A 17,953-nucleotide genomic window follows, 5' to 3' on the forward strand; every position below is an offset into this window, starting at 1 on the left:
ACATACAGGGAAGAACTGAGCTGTTTGGCACTGGAGCGAGGGCTGGAGAGGGGGCTTTCTCCGGGACAAACGTGCTGTCAGAGGCCATTGTTCCTTTGGTGAGCCCTTCCCGGGGGCGGCAGACAGAAGCCATATCTGGGACTGCAGCAACCTGGCTCACACTGGTTGCCCTGCCCTGGTGATTCCCTGAGGCCCCGCCTCACCCAACTTTCAGGCCCACCCAAGCTGTTGCCAGTTGCTTTACCATAGGATTGGCCTGTCTTGGATCCTGCTTCAGGTTTTCCTAAATTCTTTCAAATAAGCAGCATCTGGTCTCAGATAGCCCCATACCTCTCATTAAGTAATGCATAGAAACGAACACAGGGAGGCAGCCAAAATGAGGAGACAAAGAAACAGGTCCCAAATGAAAGAACAAAAAAAATCTCCAGGAAAAGAACTTAAGTGAAGTGGAGATAAGCAACTTAACAGATGCTGAGTTCAAAATACTGCTTATAAAGATGCTCAATGAACTGAGTGAGGGCCTCAAGAGCATTAAAAAAGACCAGTCAGAATTGAAGGAGGTACAGTCAGAAATGAAGGAGGCACTAACAAATAAAGAATAATTTTCACAGATTCAATAGTAGAGTAGGTAAAGCCAAGAAGCAAACCATTGATTTGGAACACAAGGAAGCAAAAACCACCCAATCAGAACAGCAAAAAGAAAGCAATAAAATGAGGATAGTGTAAGGAGCCTCTGGGACAACTTCAAGCGTGCCAACATTCGCATCCTGGGGGTGCCAGAAGGAGAAGAGAGAGAGCAAGAAGTTGAAAACCTATTTGAAACAATAATGGCAGAAAACTTCTCTAACTTGGTGAAGGAAACAGACATACAAGTCCAGGAAGCACAGAGAGTCCCAAACAAGATGAACCCCAAGAGGCCCACACCAAGACACATCATCATCAAAATGCAAAAGGTTCAAGACAAAGAGAGAATCTTAAAAATAGCAAGAGAGAAGCAGTTGTTACCTACAAGGGAGTTCCCATAAGACTGTCAGCTGATTTCTCAAAAGCAACTTTGTAGGCCAGAAGGGAGTGGCAAGAGATATTCAGAGCGATGAAAAGCAGAAACCTACAACCAAGTTTACTCTATCCTGCAAAGCTGTCATTTAGAATCGATGGCCATATAAAGAGTTTCCCAGACAAGAAAAAGTTAAAGGAGTTCATCACCACCAAACCGTTATTATATGAAATGTTGAAGGGTCTTTTTGAAGAAAAAGATAAACTATATGAACAAACAAAATGGCAATGAATATATATCTATCAACAATGGAATCTACAAACAAATTGAACAGGCAGGACAGAAACATTCTCATAGATACAGAGAACATTTTGTTGGTTGGCACATGGGAGGGGGGTTGTGGGAATGGGTGAAAAGGGTGAAGGAATTAAGAAGAACAAATTGGCTGCTAGACGGACAAACCTCAAAGAGAAGGGGTTTGGGGGGTGGGAAGAAATAAACCAAAGAAGTTATACGCATAACCAATGAACACAGAAACAGTGTGGGAAAAGGCAGGAGGGGGATGGGAGTGGGGAGGAGGTAGTCAATAGGGGAAAAATGAGGAACATCAACAATAAAGATAGAAAAAAATAAATAATATGGTGTATGTTATAACTACTAAAATTGAATCCCTAATATTTAGCATAGTGACCGGTACTTAATAAATACTCAGTAAATATTTAACTAAAGTATATTTGTAGATTAAATGAATGGGAAAGAACTACTAGGGCATAGGTTGCAGAAGTGTTTTTTCCATCAATATTTGCTCCACCTCCACCCCTTTATGCATGCAAACAAATGCAACATTATTAAACCACTGACAACTTGCCAAGAGGTCTAACCTTTGGCACTATCTCCACCTTGGTAGGTGTGAAAGAGCTTTCAAACCTAAAGCACTTGGCAATTGTAGATTATTATTCTAGCCCTGATAAAGCCAACAGCTATATCCTAGTTTTAACCAATAGCTACAGGAAGCATATGTTGACAAAGACTGTTCATGAATAATGGTCCATTGTATGAAAGCAACCCTTACTACCTGTATACTGAAGATGGCCTACTCTTGAATAATATTGCAAAACTTGGTTTTAAAGAGTTATCAAAGACAAGGAAATTCCACAGTAATTTCCCACTGTAGTGGTCTTCCTGATGCAATAAGAGACTGCTGTACATAGTACCTTTTATCTCTGCAGATGATATACTTGGGGGTCCAGGATAGAGAGCTGTCAGATTCTTTGACTCTCCCTATAAGGAATAGTTAATACTGGGAACTAAGTGAACTTTCCCTCACTTAGAATCTTCAGATCGAGTGTTTTCATACAATGAACCTGTTATCATTGAAGTGATATGTTAGTTTTTTGGTTATGACAGTGAACATAATTAAAATAATGATTAGTGATGAAAATAATGATTAAAGAACTTTTCTATTAACAGGAACTAGGTGTTTAAGTTAGAAATTTTATTCATTGTCTCCCCATTGCCTGAAGAGATTACTGATCCTCTTCTCCTGAGACTTAGGAGTCCCATTTTTGTGGAGGCATTTTTTTAAGTGCATTATCCCGAAAACATGTATTAAACACCTGCAGGGGAAATTAAAGACCAATAACACACAGAATCTACCTTCAACATGCTTATAGTTCAGAGGGAGGAGACAGACAGATAAATCAATGGTTGTGTAGGAATAAATATCATGATAGAAGATGCTAACTAAGGAAGCTCAGAAGAGGGGCATCTAATGTAGACTTCTGGGAGGAAGTGCCTAAGTTTAACCGTTTTTTGTTATTTTTAAAAAATATTTTTCTTTATTGATTTTAGAGAGAGAGAAACATCAATCTGCTGCCTCCTTCACATCCCCCACTACCTCCTGCACATACAACCTGGGTATGTGCCCTGACCAGGAATTGAACCCATGACCTCTTGGTTCATGGGTCGACGCTTAACCACTGAGCCACACTGGCTGGGCTAAACATTTTTTTTTTAAAAAGACAATATTTTTAGAGCAGTTATAGGTTCAGAGCAAAATTGAAAGGAAGGTACAGAGATTTCCCATATACCCTCTGCCCAATACATGCATAGCCTTCCCCATTATCAACACCCCTCACCAGAGAGGTATATTTGTTACAATTGTACAAATGTAAAGCCCATATTTTACCTTATGTTCTCTCAGTGTTTTACATTCTATGGGTTTGGACAAATGTCTAATAACATGTAGCTACCATTATAGTATCACACAGAGAATGTTCACCTCTCTAAAAATTTTCTGTCTCAGCCTGTTCATCCCTCTCCACCTTACCCCAGACCCTGGCAATCACTGACTATTTTATTGTCTCTATAGTTTTGCCTTTTCCCGAATATCATATGGTTGGAACCACACATATTTAACCTTTTCAAATGGGCTTCTTTCACTTAATAATAAGCAGTTAAGTTTCTCCATGTCTTTTCATAGCTCATTTCTGTTTATCACTTGATAATAGTCCATTGTCTGGATGTATCATAGTTTGTTTATCCATTTACCTACTCAAGGACATTTTGTTTGCCCCCAACTTTTGGCAATTATGAATAAAGCTGCTATAAACATCTATGTGCCGGTTTAGTGTGGATATAAATTTTCAACAAGTTAAATCTTGAAGGATGAAGTTCAGTTAGCTAGATAGAGATAAAGGTTACATATTCCAGACAGAAAACAGCATGACTATTCAGGAGTCAGGGAATTTCATCCAGTGTACATAGAGGAATAGAGAGGTTGGGGTCAGAGCATGAAGGTCCGCATATGCTAAATTTTAAACTTTATCCTGAAGAAATGGTGAGTTATTGAAGGTTTTTAGTAGGGCAATAACAGGTTCAGAGACTTAGTTAATATTCTAGAAAATTCTCTCTGCTAGCCATATGTAGGTTGAGTTGAAGGAGGTGATGACAGAGTCCTGTTTTCCAAGAAATAGAAGAAATGACGGGACCCTGAACAAGATATAGAGATAGAAAAGATATTAGGGCAAGAGGCTCTCTAGACTCATGGCTGATTGATGTGGGGGTAAAAGGTAAGCAGATTTCTGGCTTGAGTACTGGATGGATGGATCATCAAGCCACATAAATACATGGGAGGAGGAGGTAGTATGGAGTACATTAGAACCATAATAAGTTTTTGAGTACTTGACTCCTGGTTTTATTGCTTATTAGCTGTGCGATCAAGAATAAACCCCAAAACCTCTATGTAAAATTCAGAAAGTGTTATCTACTTTATAGGCAAGTCATACAGCACCAATATATATAAAAGTATTTATAACTCAAAAAGGCTGTTCGATTGTTAGCTATCACATTATATAGGCCACAAAGGTTGTTGTTCATGTGGAAGTGATTTTAAGGGTTCCAGAAGGCCATCAACCCCAAATGTTTCCTACCTCTGAAGCCCCTCCAGCAAAATCCTTTTATTATGAATGCCCATTTAATTTTCTAGCCACCATGCTGTAAGCTTCCTAAGGATAGGAACTGAGTCTTGTCGGAACTTCTATCTCTGGCCTCTAGCAAGTGCCTGGCACATTATAGACTCCCAATAAGTTCTGAGTCAAGAAATGAAGGCATTTTATCTCCCAAGATTCTTTTTCTACGTAACAGCTTTATTGAGACATAATTCACAGCACCATACAATTCACCTATTTAAAGTGTACTATTCAGTGTTTTTTAATATATTCACAGTGTTGTACAAACATCACCACAATTAGACCATTTTCATTAGCTCCAGAACATTTATTCTGACCAGACCCATTAAGAGTCACTCCCCATTTCTCCTCCACCCTCTTCCTCTTCAGCCTAAGGCAGCCACTAATCTATTTCTGTCTCTATAGTCACTATAGTATAGTGCCTCTTCTGGACAGTTCATGTAAGTGAAATCTACAATATGTAGTCTTTTGTGATGGACTGTTTTTACATTACATGTTTTCAAGATTTATCCAAGTTGTAGCTATCATATCTGTTGTATGGATATATCACATTTTATTTATCCATTTATAAAAAACAAGAACTCAACAGTGGCATAGGAATCCTCAGCTTCATTCCCCCCAAAAGATCAACAATTCGAAAAGCTATTTATGAACAAAAACAGTTCTGGGAGAGGTCTGGAGTCCACTCAAGAAACTTAAGCAACACAGTAGAACAAAAAACCCTGAGAATAATACCACACGAAGAAAAGGAAGACATCTTCATTTTGCCTGCATCGTTCCACTGCCCAAGCCAGATCTGCTTAATGTCGAGGGGTACTTCCAAGCTAGAGAGAGTTTCCTCACTGGGAAAGGAAGAGCAGAGTGCGGCACCAGCCTTCTGGGGCATCGCACACAAGTCCCACTTTGGATTCACACCACCCAGACTGGCAAAGCTGAGGCATATAGACATGGCTAGGAATAGGAAGAAAATCAGGGGCTACAATAGCAGCCATGTAACAGGAATGGTTGAGGTGCCTGGTGATCTGCTCTGCAGACAAGCCCAGCAATTTGCACTACTGAAGAAACCAATGGCTAGCACCGGTGCCATCAATATCCTGCAGATTTCACCAGCTTTCACACCAGAGGTATTCCTGTTTGCTGATGACTGCTGCCTGATTCCTTTCTTGTATTCTCCCCTGCTCCCACCCAGAACCATACTGGCAGCCAGTGCAGGCTTCTGCAGCTGCAAAAATGAAAGATGCCAGCCTAGATCTCTGCAGTTGACCTCCACTGCTGCGCACACACTGAGGCTAGTTCCTCCAGCAGTGCACTTGCGTACTGCAGGCCTGACACTCATCAGCAACTTCCACTGTAGTACGTGCACCTGGGGGCGATTGTATAGCCACAAGAGAGCATACCAATAGCCACCCCTTCCTCTCCCCCACACACAACTGCTTGTGGGCCTGGATCTGGCTGTGTCTTCTATCACTGGCCTGTACCACTGCACACACCTGCAGCTAGCCACTCCAACTGTGTACCTGTATACCTCTGGAGAGACCCCTCTCTCTGGCCTCTATTTTGTCCTTGGCAAGATCCAGAAACCATGGTAGTGCACACCAACAACTAGAGACCCTGCCACTGCCAGTGAGTATGTAGTTGGCACTAGCCCTTGCTGCATTCCCTGGCCCCCTCCACCACTGAGTGTTGGCAGCTGGACCCTCCCTCTACAGCTGACCTTCTGCAGCCTAGTATATGACTAGGCTTTGGCCACCACTGCTACCTACCCTGGTCCCTAGCCACTGAAACTAGAGGTGCCACTAAAGACTCCAACAGCCTTTCCAGCCACTGAAAACACCCTGCCGTGCTTGTCAAGGCCCACAGAGTTGTTGATTCTGTGGACTCCTGTGTCCTGAGCCAAAAAGACATCATGCTCCCCTGGGCCCTGTGCTACCACACGCCTTTGCACTTGGTGCCCTGTACCACTGGGGACACAACATGCTCCAGCGTGCCTCTACCTGCTGGTGAAAATCGTCCCTTACCGAAGTCAGTCCATAAAGTCTGGAGGAAGGGACTGCTTTTTCAAATGTGCAGATACCTACACAAGGCTATAGGGATCATGAAGAATCAGGGGAATATGTCTCCAACAAAGGAATACAGTAAACTTCCAGTAACTGGACCAAAAGAAATGGAGATCCAGGAATTGCCTGACAGAATTAAAAATAAATGTTCCAAAGATGTTCAGAGAGCTACAAGAGAACACAGATAAATAATATAATGTTATTGGTAAAACAATACAAGAACAAGATAAGTTCAACAAAGAGATAAAAAGCATAAAAAAGAATTTAAAGTAATTTTGAAGCAGAATACAATGACTGAACTGAAGAATTAAACAGAGAGCTTCAATAGCAGACTTGACTAAGCAGGAAAAAAAAATCGGTGAGCTAGAAAACAAATCAGTTGAAATTACCCAAGCAGAGGAGCAAAGAGAAAATAGAATGAGAATAAACCCTATGGGACATATGGAACACCATTAAGAGAAACAATGTATGCACCTTTGGAGTCCCAGAAGGAAAAGAGAGGAAGGTGGGATAGAAAACTAATTTAAAGAAATAATGGCTAAGAACGTCCCAAAGTTCTAGGGAGAGATTTGGATATCCAAGTTTGTGAAGCTAACATGTCATCCCAAAATTTCAATGCAAAACATTCTTCTCTAAGACAAGAGATAATAAAATGGTCTAAATCAAAGGCAAAGAATTTTAAAAGGAGCAAGAAAAAAAAAAAAGTTCTCATACAAGGGAACTTCATAAGGCTATCAGTGGATGTCTCAGCCAGAGACCTTGCAGATCAGTAGAGAATGGGATGATATATTTATCCATTTGTCAGTTGATGAGCAGAATATCCCTTTTAGAATGAAATTTTCATCTAAAAGGAAGCATGAAAAACATCATCACATCAGCATGCAGTAGGGTATGGAACACTGAATAAATATGCTTTGATGTGGAAGAGGGACAACTCTAGTCAGAATATGAATTATGCTCCCCCGTTTTACCTCCTCTCTCGCCCACCCCAAAAGAGGGTAGATATGGGACAGAAGAGAAGAGCTGTTCAGGACAGCAAGGTCACATTGCTTATTGGGCCCTCCCCAGTCCCTTCAATCTGGTGTTTTGTTTAAACCTCAACTATAGCCAAACACCACCTTCTAGCTTACTTTGATCTCTCTGGCAGATTTTAGTTCTATCCTTATAATCCCACAGAATACTGAACCTGCATTCATTTGTACTTTATTTTCACAGTATTGTAATGCTGAGTAGCGGAAAGAGCCTGATGTTTGAAATCAGACAGTACTAAATACTAATCCTGCCTGGTGACCAAGAGGAAGTTTCATGTTTATGGGCCTCAGAGTTGTTGTGAAAATTCAATAAGATAAAAATAGAAGAAATGTCTGTGATATGGAATAAAAAGGACTTCATCATTTAGTGAATTGGCACTCCTTCTGAGATTACATTTACATATGTAAAATCTCAGGACATTTGCCTTGAGATTTCTTGAAGAAAACAATATAAAATGAGTTGCACATTCTGAGAATTCCAGAGCCTCCCAACTCTTCGATGGCATTGCATTGCTAGATCAACGTCCTTGACCTGCCCAAACTGGTAGTTGCCGGTCTGCATTACTTGTACTCCTTTCTCACCTTTGCTTGTTTCAGAATGGGAGCTTGCCGATAATTGTCATGGTCCCCCAGAAAGTGCCTAGACTGTAGCAGCATCCACTTCCTTTGAAGATGCGCGCATACCATTTTTGTCACACTTCCAACTCCTTCACCGTTTAGTATTTTTTATGTGGTCGTCCACTGCCACACTCCTAGCTTTCAGACCTGAAGCAGTAGGCTTCCATCCAGACAGTTGTGGATTCGGATCCTAAATCTACCTAGCACCTCTCCTTAGTTGTAAAACAAAGTGAAAAAACTATCTATTCTGTAAAGTTCTAACGTTAGGGGTAAATACCTAATGTGGGGATGGTGCTTAAAGGTGACGCATCAGTACACTAGCAAAAAGCTTATCCTTTGAGGCGGTTTTGGTTTTCAGGCGGTCGGGCCCTTTAAGGGGGCGTCACCCTAGTTTCCTGTGTGAGCCGCGGCCCTCTAACCCGGAACTGACAGCCGCGCGCAGCCGGCGCCGCCAATCCGCGTCCCGGAAGGAGCCAGCCTGGGCGCCTGAGCGAGTGAGTGAAAGCGGCGCCGCCCGTAGGTGGCAGGCGCGGCTGAAGCCTGGCGTTTCCCGCCTCGCTCTCGTTGGGATTTCTCCAGGGAAGGCGGGCGAGCAGCGTGCAGCCGGCCTCTCCTCATTGCGCGTCTGTTTCCAAGTAGAGGCTCCCCATTCCCCACCGCCCGCGCGCCTACGTGGGCTGAGCACACCGCGGCCTCGCTGCGGCGCCCAGGCTCGTTGTAGCATCCCCGTCCCCGTCCTTGCCCAGTCGCCCTGCTGGCGGAGCGGTGACCGCCCGCCCCGCCATTCCTCTGCTGCCTTCGCTACCGGCACCATGGGCAGTGAGCAGAGCTCCGAGGCCGAGAGCCGACCCAACGATCTGAACTCCTCAGGTCGGTGCCCTGAAACTTCCACCCTCCTCCACCAGCCGTGTCGGCTTGCGGCTCGTGCTGCCTCCCAGCCTAGTGGGGTCTGGGACCGGCGGACAGGAACGCACAGAAAGCCCTCACCGTGCTTTTTTCTTAAAAAAAAAAAAAAAAAAAAAAAAAAGTCACCATCTGTTCTAGCCTTGAATCCGCTGATGGAAATGAGTGCCTGTGAACGCAAGCTGAGCCAGCGTGGGCGCCCATTCCCATTATTTATTTTCGAAACAGTTGTTTCTCCTAGCTGCAGCCTATTTAAAAGATGACCTAATTAATTATTGGCTTTAGTACTCATGACTGACAGTGAGATTTGGTTCTCACAGTGGGTGGATCGTAAACAGGAACTCTAAGACAGGTTCCTTATTAAAAACGGGTCTTAGAGGTTCCTTTTCAGAGGGGTGTGCGAACAGGTGTACACTCTTTTAACCCTTGAGCGCGTTAAGTAAATTACCAAGAGGTTTAGAGACGTTTCTTAAAGAGCAATAAGAGATTCTGGAGCAGTGAATGCCATGCTATAGGAGACTCTTACCTCTAGGAGGCAGGGCAGTTTTGTGGCATCCTGGATCAACCTTTAAAGAACCTGACTGTGGTGAACTTGCAAATCTGCCTTATAGAGGGTAAAATACTGTAAAGGTTTATTCTGGGCCCAACCAGAAACATACTTGGGGAGAGCAGGATGTCTTGGGTTAGGGAGTCCTTGATAATTTGAATCACTTCCCTACAAGTAGATTACGTTTTCCTAACAGACCTGAAATTGACCTGCCTTTCTAGCAGTCCAAGTTTCTGAATTTTGCTTCATCCTAGAAGGGACCTACTGATTATGTTTTACCTTTTTTGGACGAATGCTTGTAACTATAAGGGTGAAGGGGCTGGTGCCTCAGGAATACACCCATTATCTAGGGTTGAGTAGGACCTGTAAAACATACTTGGTTTGTTGTGTTGGGTGACTAGACAGCTTTGCAACCACAGCGTCAGAGGGATGGGTCATGTATACCAACAACCCGTAGACCTCCAATTCCTTTCCTAACTGTTCCTAGCACTGTTGACCTTGAGCAAGTCACAGCCAAATTTTGTACCCTTATATCCTCATTGGTAAAATAGGAACAGACATCAGGAAGATCAAAGAAGTAAAAATTAAAAACACAGTCTGCCTATTCTTTTGTGTACTGAATAATAAAATATTTTAAATTACAAAACAATTTTATACATATTCCTGTAATGTTTGAATTTTTTTTAAAACTACTACAAAAAACGAAGGTCCTCCGTGATTCATTTCCCTTACCCGAGCCCCCACCACAGGATGAATCCAGTTAGCATTTTTTGGTATAAAAATATTCTTTTTAATAACTACAGTGAAACAGCTTTGGTGAGAGAGAGGTGGCTAATGAACATGCAACTCCTGAGCAATGTCACTTTATTTTTAGTGACTCCTTCTCCAGCTAAGCACAGAGCCAAGATGGATGATATTGTGGTTGTTGCTCAGGGCTCCCAGGCCTCAAGAAATGTCAGCAATGATCCTGATGTCATCAAGTTGCAAGAGATTCCAACCTTCCAACCACTTTTGAAAGGTAAGGGCTTGCATTTTGACTTATCTGGACTTGCTGGGAAGGTTTGCATAGCTCCACTATTCTCCCCAGATACCTGTGTGCCTTACTCATCTCCTTTAAGTCTTTGTTTAAATGGCACCTACTCTGTGAGGCCTTCCTTGGCTGCCCTATTTAGAATTGGCGCCCTTTCCCATGCCTGTTTTTCTCTGTAGCATTTAATCATCATTGACCTACTACATAGTTTACTTGGTTACTGTCTGTATTTTTCTGCTAAAATGTATGCTCTATGATGGCATTGGTTCTCCTCAGCACTTGGAGGAGAACCTGGTATAAAGTAGGGTCTGAATAAGTGAATGAATGAATGATGTTAGAGTTAACCCTTAACTGTTATATTTCCACCAATGGTCTGGACTATGGGTTGACTAGTTCAGATCCATAGAGGGAATCTCCATGAGCACTGATGACTACTTTAAAAAAAATGTTTCTATTGATTTTATAGAGAGAGGGAAGGAGAAGGAGAGAGAGAAAAAAAACTTCCATGAGAAAGAGTCATGGATTGGCTGTCCCCTGTGCATCCCCTACTGGGGATTGAGCCCACAACCCAGGCATATGCCCTGACCCAGAATCAAATTGGAGACCTCTTGGTGTGATGCTTAGCCAACTGAGCCACACCAGCTGAGCTATTACTGATACATCTTTAATTATTTCTGGCAACTGTATTGTATGAGAGGAGAGTGTGTATATTGAGAGGGGAGAGTATATAAACCATCAGCCTTCCTGATTAATGTATATTGAGGTAGTGACATTTTATTTAATAATTTTATTTTTTATTTGTGTTAATTTTAAATTAGTAAATATATTCATTTATTTTGTCACTTTCATATCTCCATTAAGTAGTGGTGATGATTTTCTATGAATGGAGTAGGGTTTCTACTATAAGAATCTCTCTTTATCTCCCTCTCCCCCAAAAGATTAGGCTGTATAAATGAACATAAGGTCCTGGTTTATTAACCTGGTACATAATGTATAGTAATATAAATCATCTTATATATCTATTTTAAAAGCCCCTGCCATATACACATCATCACTTTAAATCTTACATCATTAAATATGTTTGAATGATTTGTGCTAGATCAGATAGCTGGCTGATAGAGAGGTTGAATTTGAACATCACTGATGTCAAAGTTTATACTAGTTAATGACATTCCACACTGTACTTAAAAAACAAATATAAAAACAAATGGTGCTCTGGCCGGTTTGGCTCAGGGTTAGAGCGTCAGCCTGCGGTCCAGAGAGACCCGGGTTTGGTTCCCTCTAGGGGCATGTACCTTGGTTGCAGTTTGTCCCCGGCCCTGGTTGGGTCGTGCGGGTGGCAACCACTCGATGTGTCCCTTTCACGTCAATGTTTCTTTCTCTCTCTCTCCCTCACCACTCCATCTGAATAAAAAATGGAAAAATGTCCTTGGGTGAGGATAAAAAACAAACAAAAAACAACAACAAATAAAAAACAAATGGTACTTTACAATGATCCATATATCAACCCATTCTTCCTAGCACTTCGTCTGCTTTACTGATGAAGTGATACAAGCATTCATTCTGTTCTCCACAGTCCTTGGAGTTAGATTTTGGTAAACCCTTCTGGATCCTACATAAAGTGACATGTTATGTCTTGTTACCATCTTTTTACTAGTTTTCATGATTTTGGGAAATCATGTCATTCGCCAAAGAAGTCAATATTAATGAAATTTTCATGTCCACATATCCTTGTACAATAATATTAAAAGATATAACCTTTATCTTTAGAAATGTAGAGGTGGAAACTGGTATTCTCTGCTCCATCCCTTCTAGAATTGCATGCAGTGCTTCTCCCAGCAGAATTTTCATGGGTTTACTTCCTGTGAACTACATCCTTTCTCCTCCTACAGTCTTCTAGTCCTCAGTGAGGCCTTATGTGACCAATTTTTGTCCCCAGTTTAGAGAAATACTAAATACAAACAACAACAACTCCCCTCAAAACACTGAGATATATTTAATAATTTTCTGAGATTAGTGTTTCTTTTTTAAGCATTTGAAAGAATTCTTATTTTATGATACTAAACTGACCAGTAAGAGAAGCATCCAGGAAAAGGCTTGGTATTGACTTCCGGTCAAGATGGGCGCAGGTAAACACGGTATCTCGTCCTCCCACAACCACATCAAAGTTACAACTAAACTACAGAACAACCATTCAAAACCGCCTGAAATCAAGCTAAATGGAAGTCCTACAAGTATGGAGTTAAAGCAGCAGCCACATTAAGACTGGTAGGAGGGGCGGAGGCGGACGGGCTGGTCCCACTCCCATGTGTGGCGGATAAAAATCAGGAGAACACCTCGGCTGGGAAGGTCCTTCCAGAGGACTGAGGGGTCCCCGTCCCACACCAGGCACCCTGCACAGGGTTGCAGTGCCAGGAAGAGAAGTCCCCATAACTTCTGGCTGGAAAAACCAGTGGGAACTGAGGCTCAGGGAGGCTGAGGTGGCTGGAACCCCAGGCAGCCCCTCTTAAAGGGCCCACGCACAGACTTATCGGACTCACTTCCTCTAAGCTTGGAGGGGAGGCAGCCCGAGGGCCGCTGGAGACATACAGGGAAGAACTGAGCTGTTTGGCACTGGAGCGAGTGCTGGAGAGGGGGCTTTCTCCGGGACAAACGTGCTGTCAGAGGCCTTTGTTTCTTTGGTGAGCCCTGCCCTGGGGCAGCAGACAGCCGCCATATCTGGGACTGCAGCAACCTGGCTCACACTGGTTGCCCTGCCCTGGTGATTCCCTGAGGCCCCGCCCCACCCAACTTTCAGGCCCACCCAAGCTGTTGCCAGTTGCTTTACCATAGGATTGGCCTGTCTTGGATCCTGCTTCAGGTTTTCCTAAATCCTTTCAAACAAGCAGCACCTGGTCTCATCTAGCCCCATACCTCTCATTAAGTAATGCATAGAAACAAACACAGGAAGGCAGCCAAAATGAGGAGACAAAGAAACAGGTCCCAAATGAAAGAACAAAAAAAATCTCCAGGAAAAGAACTTAAGTGAAATGGAGATAAGCAACCTAACAGATGCTGAGTTCAAACTACTGCTTATAAGGATGCTCAATGAACTGAGTGAGGGCCTCAAGAGCATTAAAAAAGACCAGTCAGAAATGAAGGAGGTACAGTCAGAAATGAAGGAGGCACTAACAAATAAAGAATAATTTTCACAGATTCAATAGTAGAGTAGGTAAAGCCAAGAAGCAAACCATTGATTTGGAACACAAGGAAGCAAAAACCACCCAATCAGAACAGCAATCCAATAAAATGAGGATAGTGTAAGGAGCCTCTGGGACAACTTCAAGCGTGCCAACATTCGCATCCTGGGGGTGCCAGAAGGAGAAGAAAGAGAACAAGAAGTTGAAAACCTATTTGAAACAATAATGGCAGAAAACTTCTCTAACTTGGTGAAGGAAACAGACATACAAGTCCAGGAAGCACAGAGAGTCCCAAACAAGATGAACCCCAAGAGGCCCACACCAAAACACATCATCATCAAAATGCAAAAGGTTCAAGACAAAGAGAGAATCTTAAAAATAGCAAGAGAGAAGCAGTTAGGGAGTTCCCATAAGACTGTCAGCTGATTTCTCAAAAGCAACTTTGTAGGCCAGAAGGGAGTGGCAAGAGATATTCAGAGCGATGAAAAGCAAGAACCTACAACCAAGTTTGCTCTATCTTGCAAAGCTGTCATTTAGAATCGATGGCCATATAAAGTTTCCCAGACAAGAAAAAGTTAAAGGAGTTCATCACCACCAAACCGTTATTATATGAAATGTTGAAGGGTCTTTTTGAAGAAAAAGATAAACTATATGAACAAACAAAATGGCAATGAATACATATCTATTGGCAATGGAATCTATAAACAAAATGAGCAGGCAGAACAGAAACATTCTCATAGATACAGAGAACATTTTGTTGGTTGGCACATGGCAGGGGGTTTGGGGGAATGGGTAAAAAAGGTGAAGGGATTAAGAAAAACAAATTGGTTGCTAGACTGACAAACCTCAAAGAGAAGGTGGTTGTGGGGTGGGAAGAAATAAACCAATGAACTTATATGCATAACCAATGGACACAGACAATAGTGTGGGAAAAGGCGGGAGCGGGGCGGAAGTGGGGAGGAGGGGGTCAGTGGGGGAAAAATGAGGAATATCTGTAATACATTCAACAATAAAGATTAAAAAAAAAAAGACTAAAAAGAAAAGGCTTGGTGTTAAGGGAAGCTCACCTCAGATTTAAAATTGTCACTGGGAACCCTGAAGTGAATAATTAATGCAGTGCAGCTGCACTTGGTTGCACTGACACCTAGGTTTTAACTGGTACTTGGCCACCAACTAGCTGCATTACTGTGGCTTTGTTTTTCACCTCTTTGAACCTTGGTTGTTGAGAACATTGAGAATAGGTACAGGAGAGGGGAAAGCTGGTGAGTAGCAGGTTGCAATAAGGAGGTGATCTAGGTTTCAGAAGGTAGAGACATCACTTGAGAATGGCATGAAAGTAGAAATGGCAACATGTAACAATGGCTAGACTGCAAGAAACAAACAAAGCCAGTGAGCATTGAAGTTGATGCTCATGTTTCACTTGTAAAGAAGAAACATCTTGGACAGTGATTAGAAAAGATAGGCAAAGGGAACAGTTGGGTGGAAATAATAAGTATAATTATGATAATAATGGTAGCTAGTTCCCTCCATACCTCTGCATGATAGCTATTATTCTCTCCATTTTATAGATTAAAACATTGGTGCTCAGAGCTTAAATTTAGTGCCTAAAGTCACATGGCTGTAAGTAATAGCCCGTCATATGATGGCATCAAGACATCAGGTGTTTAACAATTTTGTGCATAGAATAAGACTCAGTTCCCAATTCTAGAAAATCCCATTGTTCACATCACTAGGCTGTAATAGGAAATAGAGTGATGGGTGTGAGGTTGTTTGGATTTTTAGGTGCAGCATTTGTTGCAGTGCCTCCTGCTTTGACATTGTTCTGCCTGGTAATTTAAAGCCCTGCCGGCTGCCTGCTGGGCGACCGCAGGGGCCACTCATCACTGTTGCCTTTATACTCTAATCTCTTTTTTCCCCTTTTACTGCTTTCAGGATGAGGCTATTTCTCAAAGTAGTAAAAGGGCCACACAGTGAGGGCTCTACCCCCCAGGTTTGATTTCAGAAAGCTTTTATTCAAGTTAATGACAGTTTATTCTTTCAAAACAATATATTCAAGTATTACACAGAGTTCACTATTGTTCCATAATGTCATATGATGTAATGCTAATGCTGGTGGGTGATCTGCAGAGGCAGTGGCCAGGCGAGTTTGGGGCTATTTGTATGACTGAGGTAATGTTTGCATTTTTAATAAGCAGATTTTTTCTTTGGTCTTAACCCTTTTGGATAATTATACCAGAGTATAATTTATTCCCCATACTAATGCCACATATCCCTTCCTCTCTTTTTTTTTTTAAGTCAAAAGAATTTCTGTCTGAATTGCCAATTTATTTTGAAAGGTAAAGCATTTAATATAAAATTAAAAAAAAAAAAATTAGAAAGTAGCAATAAATAGTCATGACAGAACACAAAGTCAAAATGTTGATTTGATACAAATTAATTAGATTCCTAGGGATTAAACAAGTATAGATTTCTTACTTAAAACTTAACCTCTCATATTTTTAAATGAATCCCATTATTTTATGTCATTCTATAGAAATGAAATATTCAAAAGATAAAGCTAACATCGATGTTTTATATATATGTTATAAAAATAATTATTGTATATACTCCTGGTAATGAATATATGCATGCATACACATACATGCATAGACACACATATGACATTCTTTGCATCTGACCTGTCATTTTTTTTGACCCTGGGTACAACCTAAGATTGTCTTGCTTCCTAAGCATGAGACTATCTTTGTTACCAACAAGGTCAAACATACACAGTGTAGATGCTTCAATGATACTAAACAGCTTTGTTGGGAATTTTGTGTTTGGTTGTGAAGAACATGATATATGTGAAGTAGATTTTGACAATTAAAAAGAGCTGGGAGTTTTTCTTGGTGAAGCAAAATCTCATGGAACAGCAGTGAAGCCTGTCAAATCACATGGAACACTGAGAATTAGTGCTTGAGGTTGAAGCTGGGTTAGAATGACTGGATGGGAAAGGGTGATAAGGAGAATATGAGGGAGCTAGATTTTTAATGGCCAGTTTCTTCACATATTTCTCACCTACTTGTCTACTAGCCAGACAAATAATACAAAGGTAGAAAGTCTTTGCATTTATCAGACACCTGTCTTTTCTAGCTGTCAGACCTTATCTCTGCATTGGAAAATGGGGTGTAGCCCTGGCCAGTGTTGCTCAGTTGGTTGGGCATCTTCCTGCACACCGAAAGATTGTCGGTTTGATTCCCAGTCAGGGCACATGCCCAGATTGGGGGCTCAATCCCCTGTAGGGGGCATGCAGGAGGCAGCCTATCTATGTTTCACTGTCACATCAATGTGTTATTGTTTTTTTCTCTCTTTCTCTCCCTCTCCCTTCTTCTCTCTCTAAAAATCATTAACAAATTCTTTTTAAAAATGGGGTGTCAAAGGACAGGACAGGAGAATGGATCTTTTTTTTCCTATTTTATTATTATTTTAAAAAATTAATTTATTTTTGTTACAAATGTTTCTCCTTTTCCCCCCACTGATTCCTCCCTCCCCCTCCCTCCCCGCTCTGTCCCCAGCTTTGTTGTCCATGTCCATTGTTCATGTATACATGCATATAAGTTCTGTGGTTTATCTGTCCCCCACCACCCTCTCTTCTGGGGATTGTCAGTCTGTATACCCCACTTCCATGTCTCTGGGACTACCCCATTCCTCAGACTGTTACGTTCATTATATTCCACAAATAAGTGAGATCATATGATACTTGTCTTTCTCTGTTTGGCTTGTTTTGCTGAGGATAATACTTTCCAGGTCCCTCCATGTCATCTCAAAGGATAAGAGATTTTTCTGTCTTACAGCTGCATAGTATGCCATTGTGTATATGTACCACAGCTTTTTTATCCATTCGTGTACTGATGGACATTTGGGGTGTTTCCAGATCTTAGCTATTGTAAATAGTGCTGCTACGAACATGAGGGTACATATATTCTTTCTGATTGGTGTTTCAAGCTTCTTAGGGTATGTTGCTAGAAGTGGGATCACTGGGTCAAATGACAGTTCAATTTTTAATTTTTTGAACCATATTGTTACACCATATTGTTTTCCATAGTGACTGGACAGCTACATGCAAATAAATGAAACTAGAC

General features: G+C 41.7%; 1 protein-coding gene across 2 annotated transcripts in view; it reads left to right on the forward strand.

Moving 5' to 3' along the window:
• Window positions 1–8,623: 8,623 nt before the first annotated feature.
• Window positions 8,624–17,953, forward strand: part of BORCS5 (BLOC-1 related complex subunit 5) — an 88,875-nt gene continuing 79,545 nt past the window's right edge. The window contains exons 1-2 of one of the 2 annotated variants that reach the window (XM_036250694.1): window positions 8,624–8,667; window positions 10,498–10,641. In XM_036250694.1, coding sequence (XP_036106587.1) covers window position 8,667; window positions 10,498–10,641 — 145 coding nt within the window. In that variant the 5' untranslated portion in view covers window positions 8,624–8,666. The other variant, XM_036250693.1, reaches the window with a different exon arrangement.

The sequence above is a fragment of the Molossus molossus genome, unplaced genomic scaffold (assembly GCF_014108415.1).
Source record: "Molossus molossus isolate mMolMol1 unplaced genomic scaffold, mMolMol1.p scaffold_m16_p_10, whole genome shotgun sequence".
In the NCBI taxonomy this organism is placed as follows: Eukaryota; Metazoa; Chordata; class Mammalia; order Chiroptera; family Molossidae; genus Molossus; species Molossus molossus.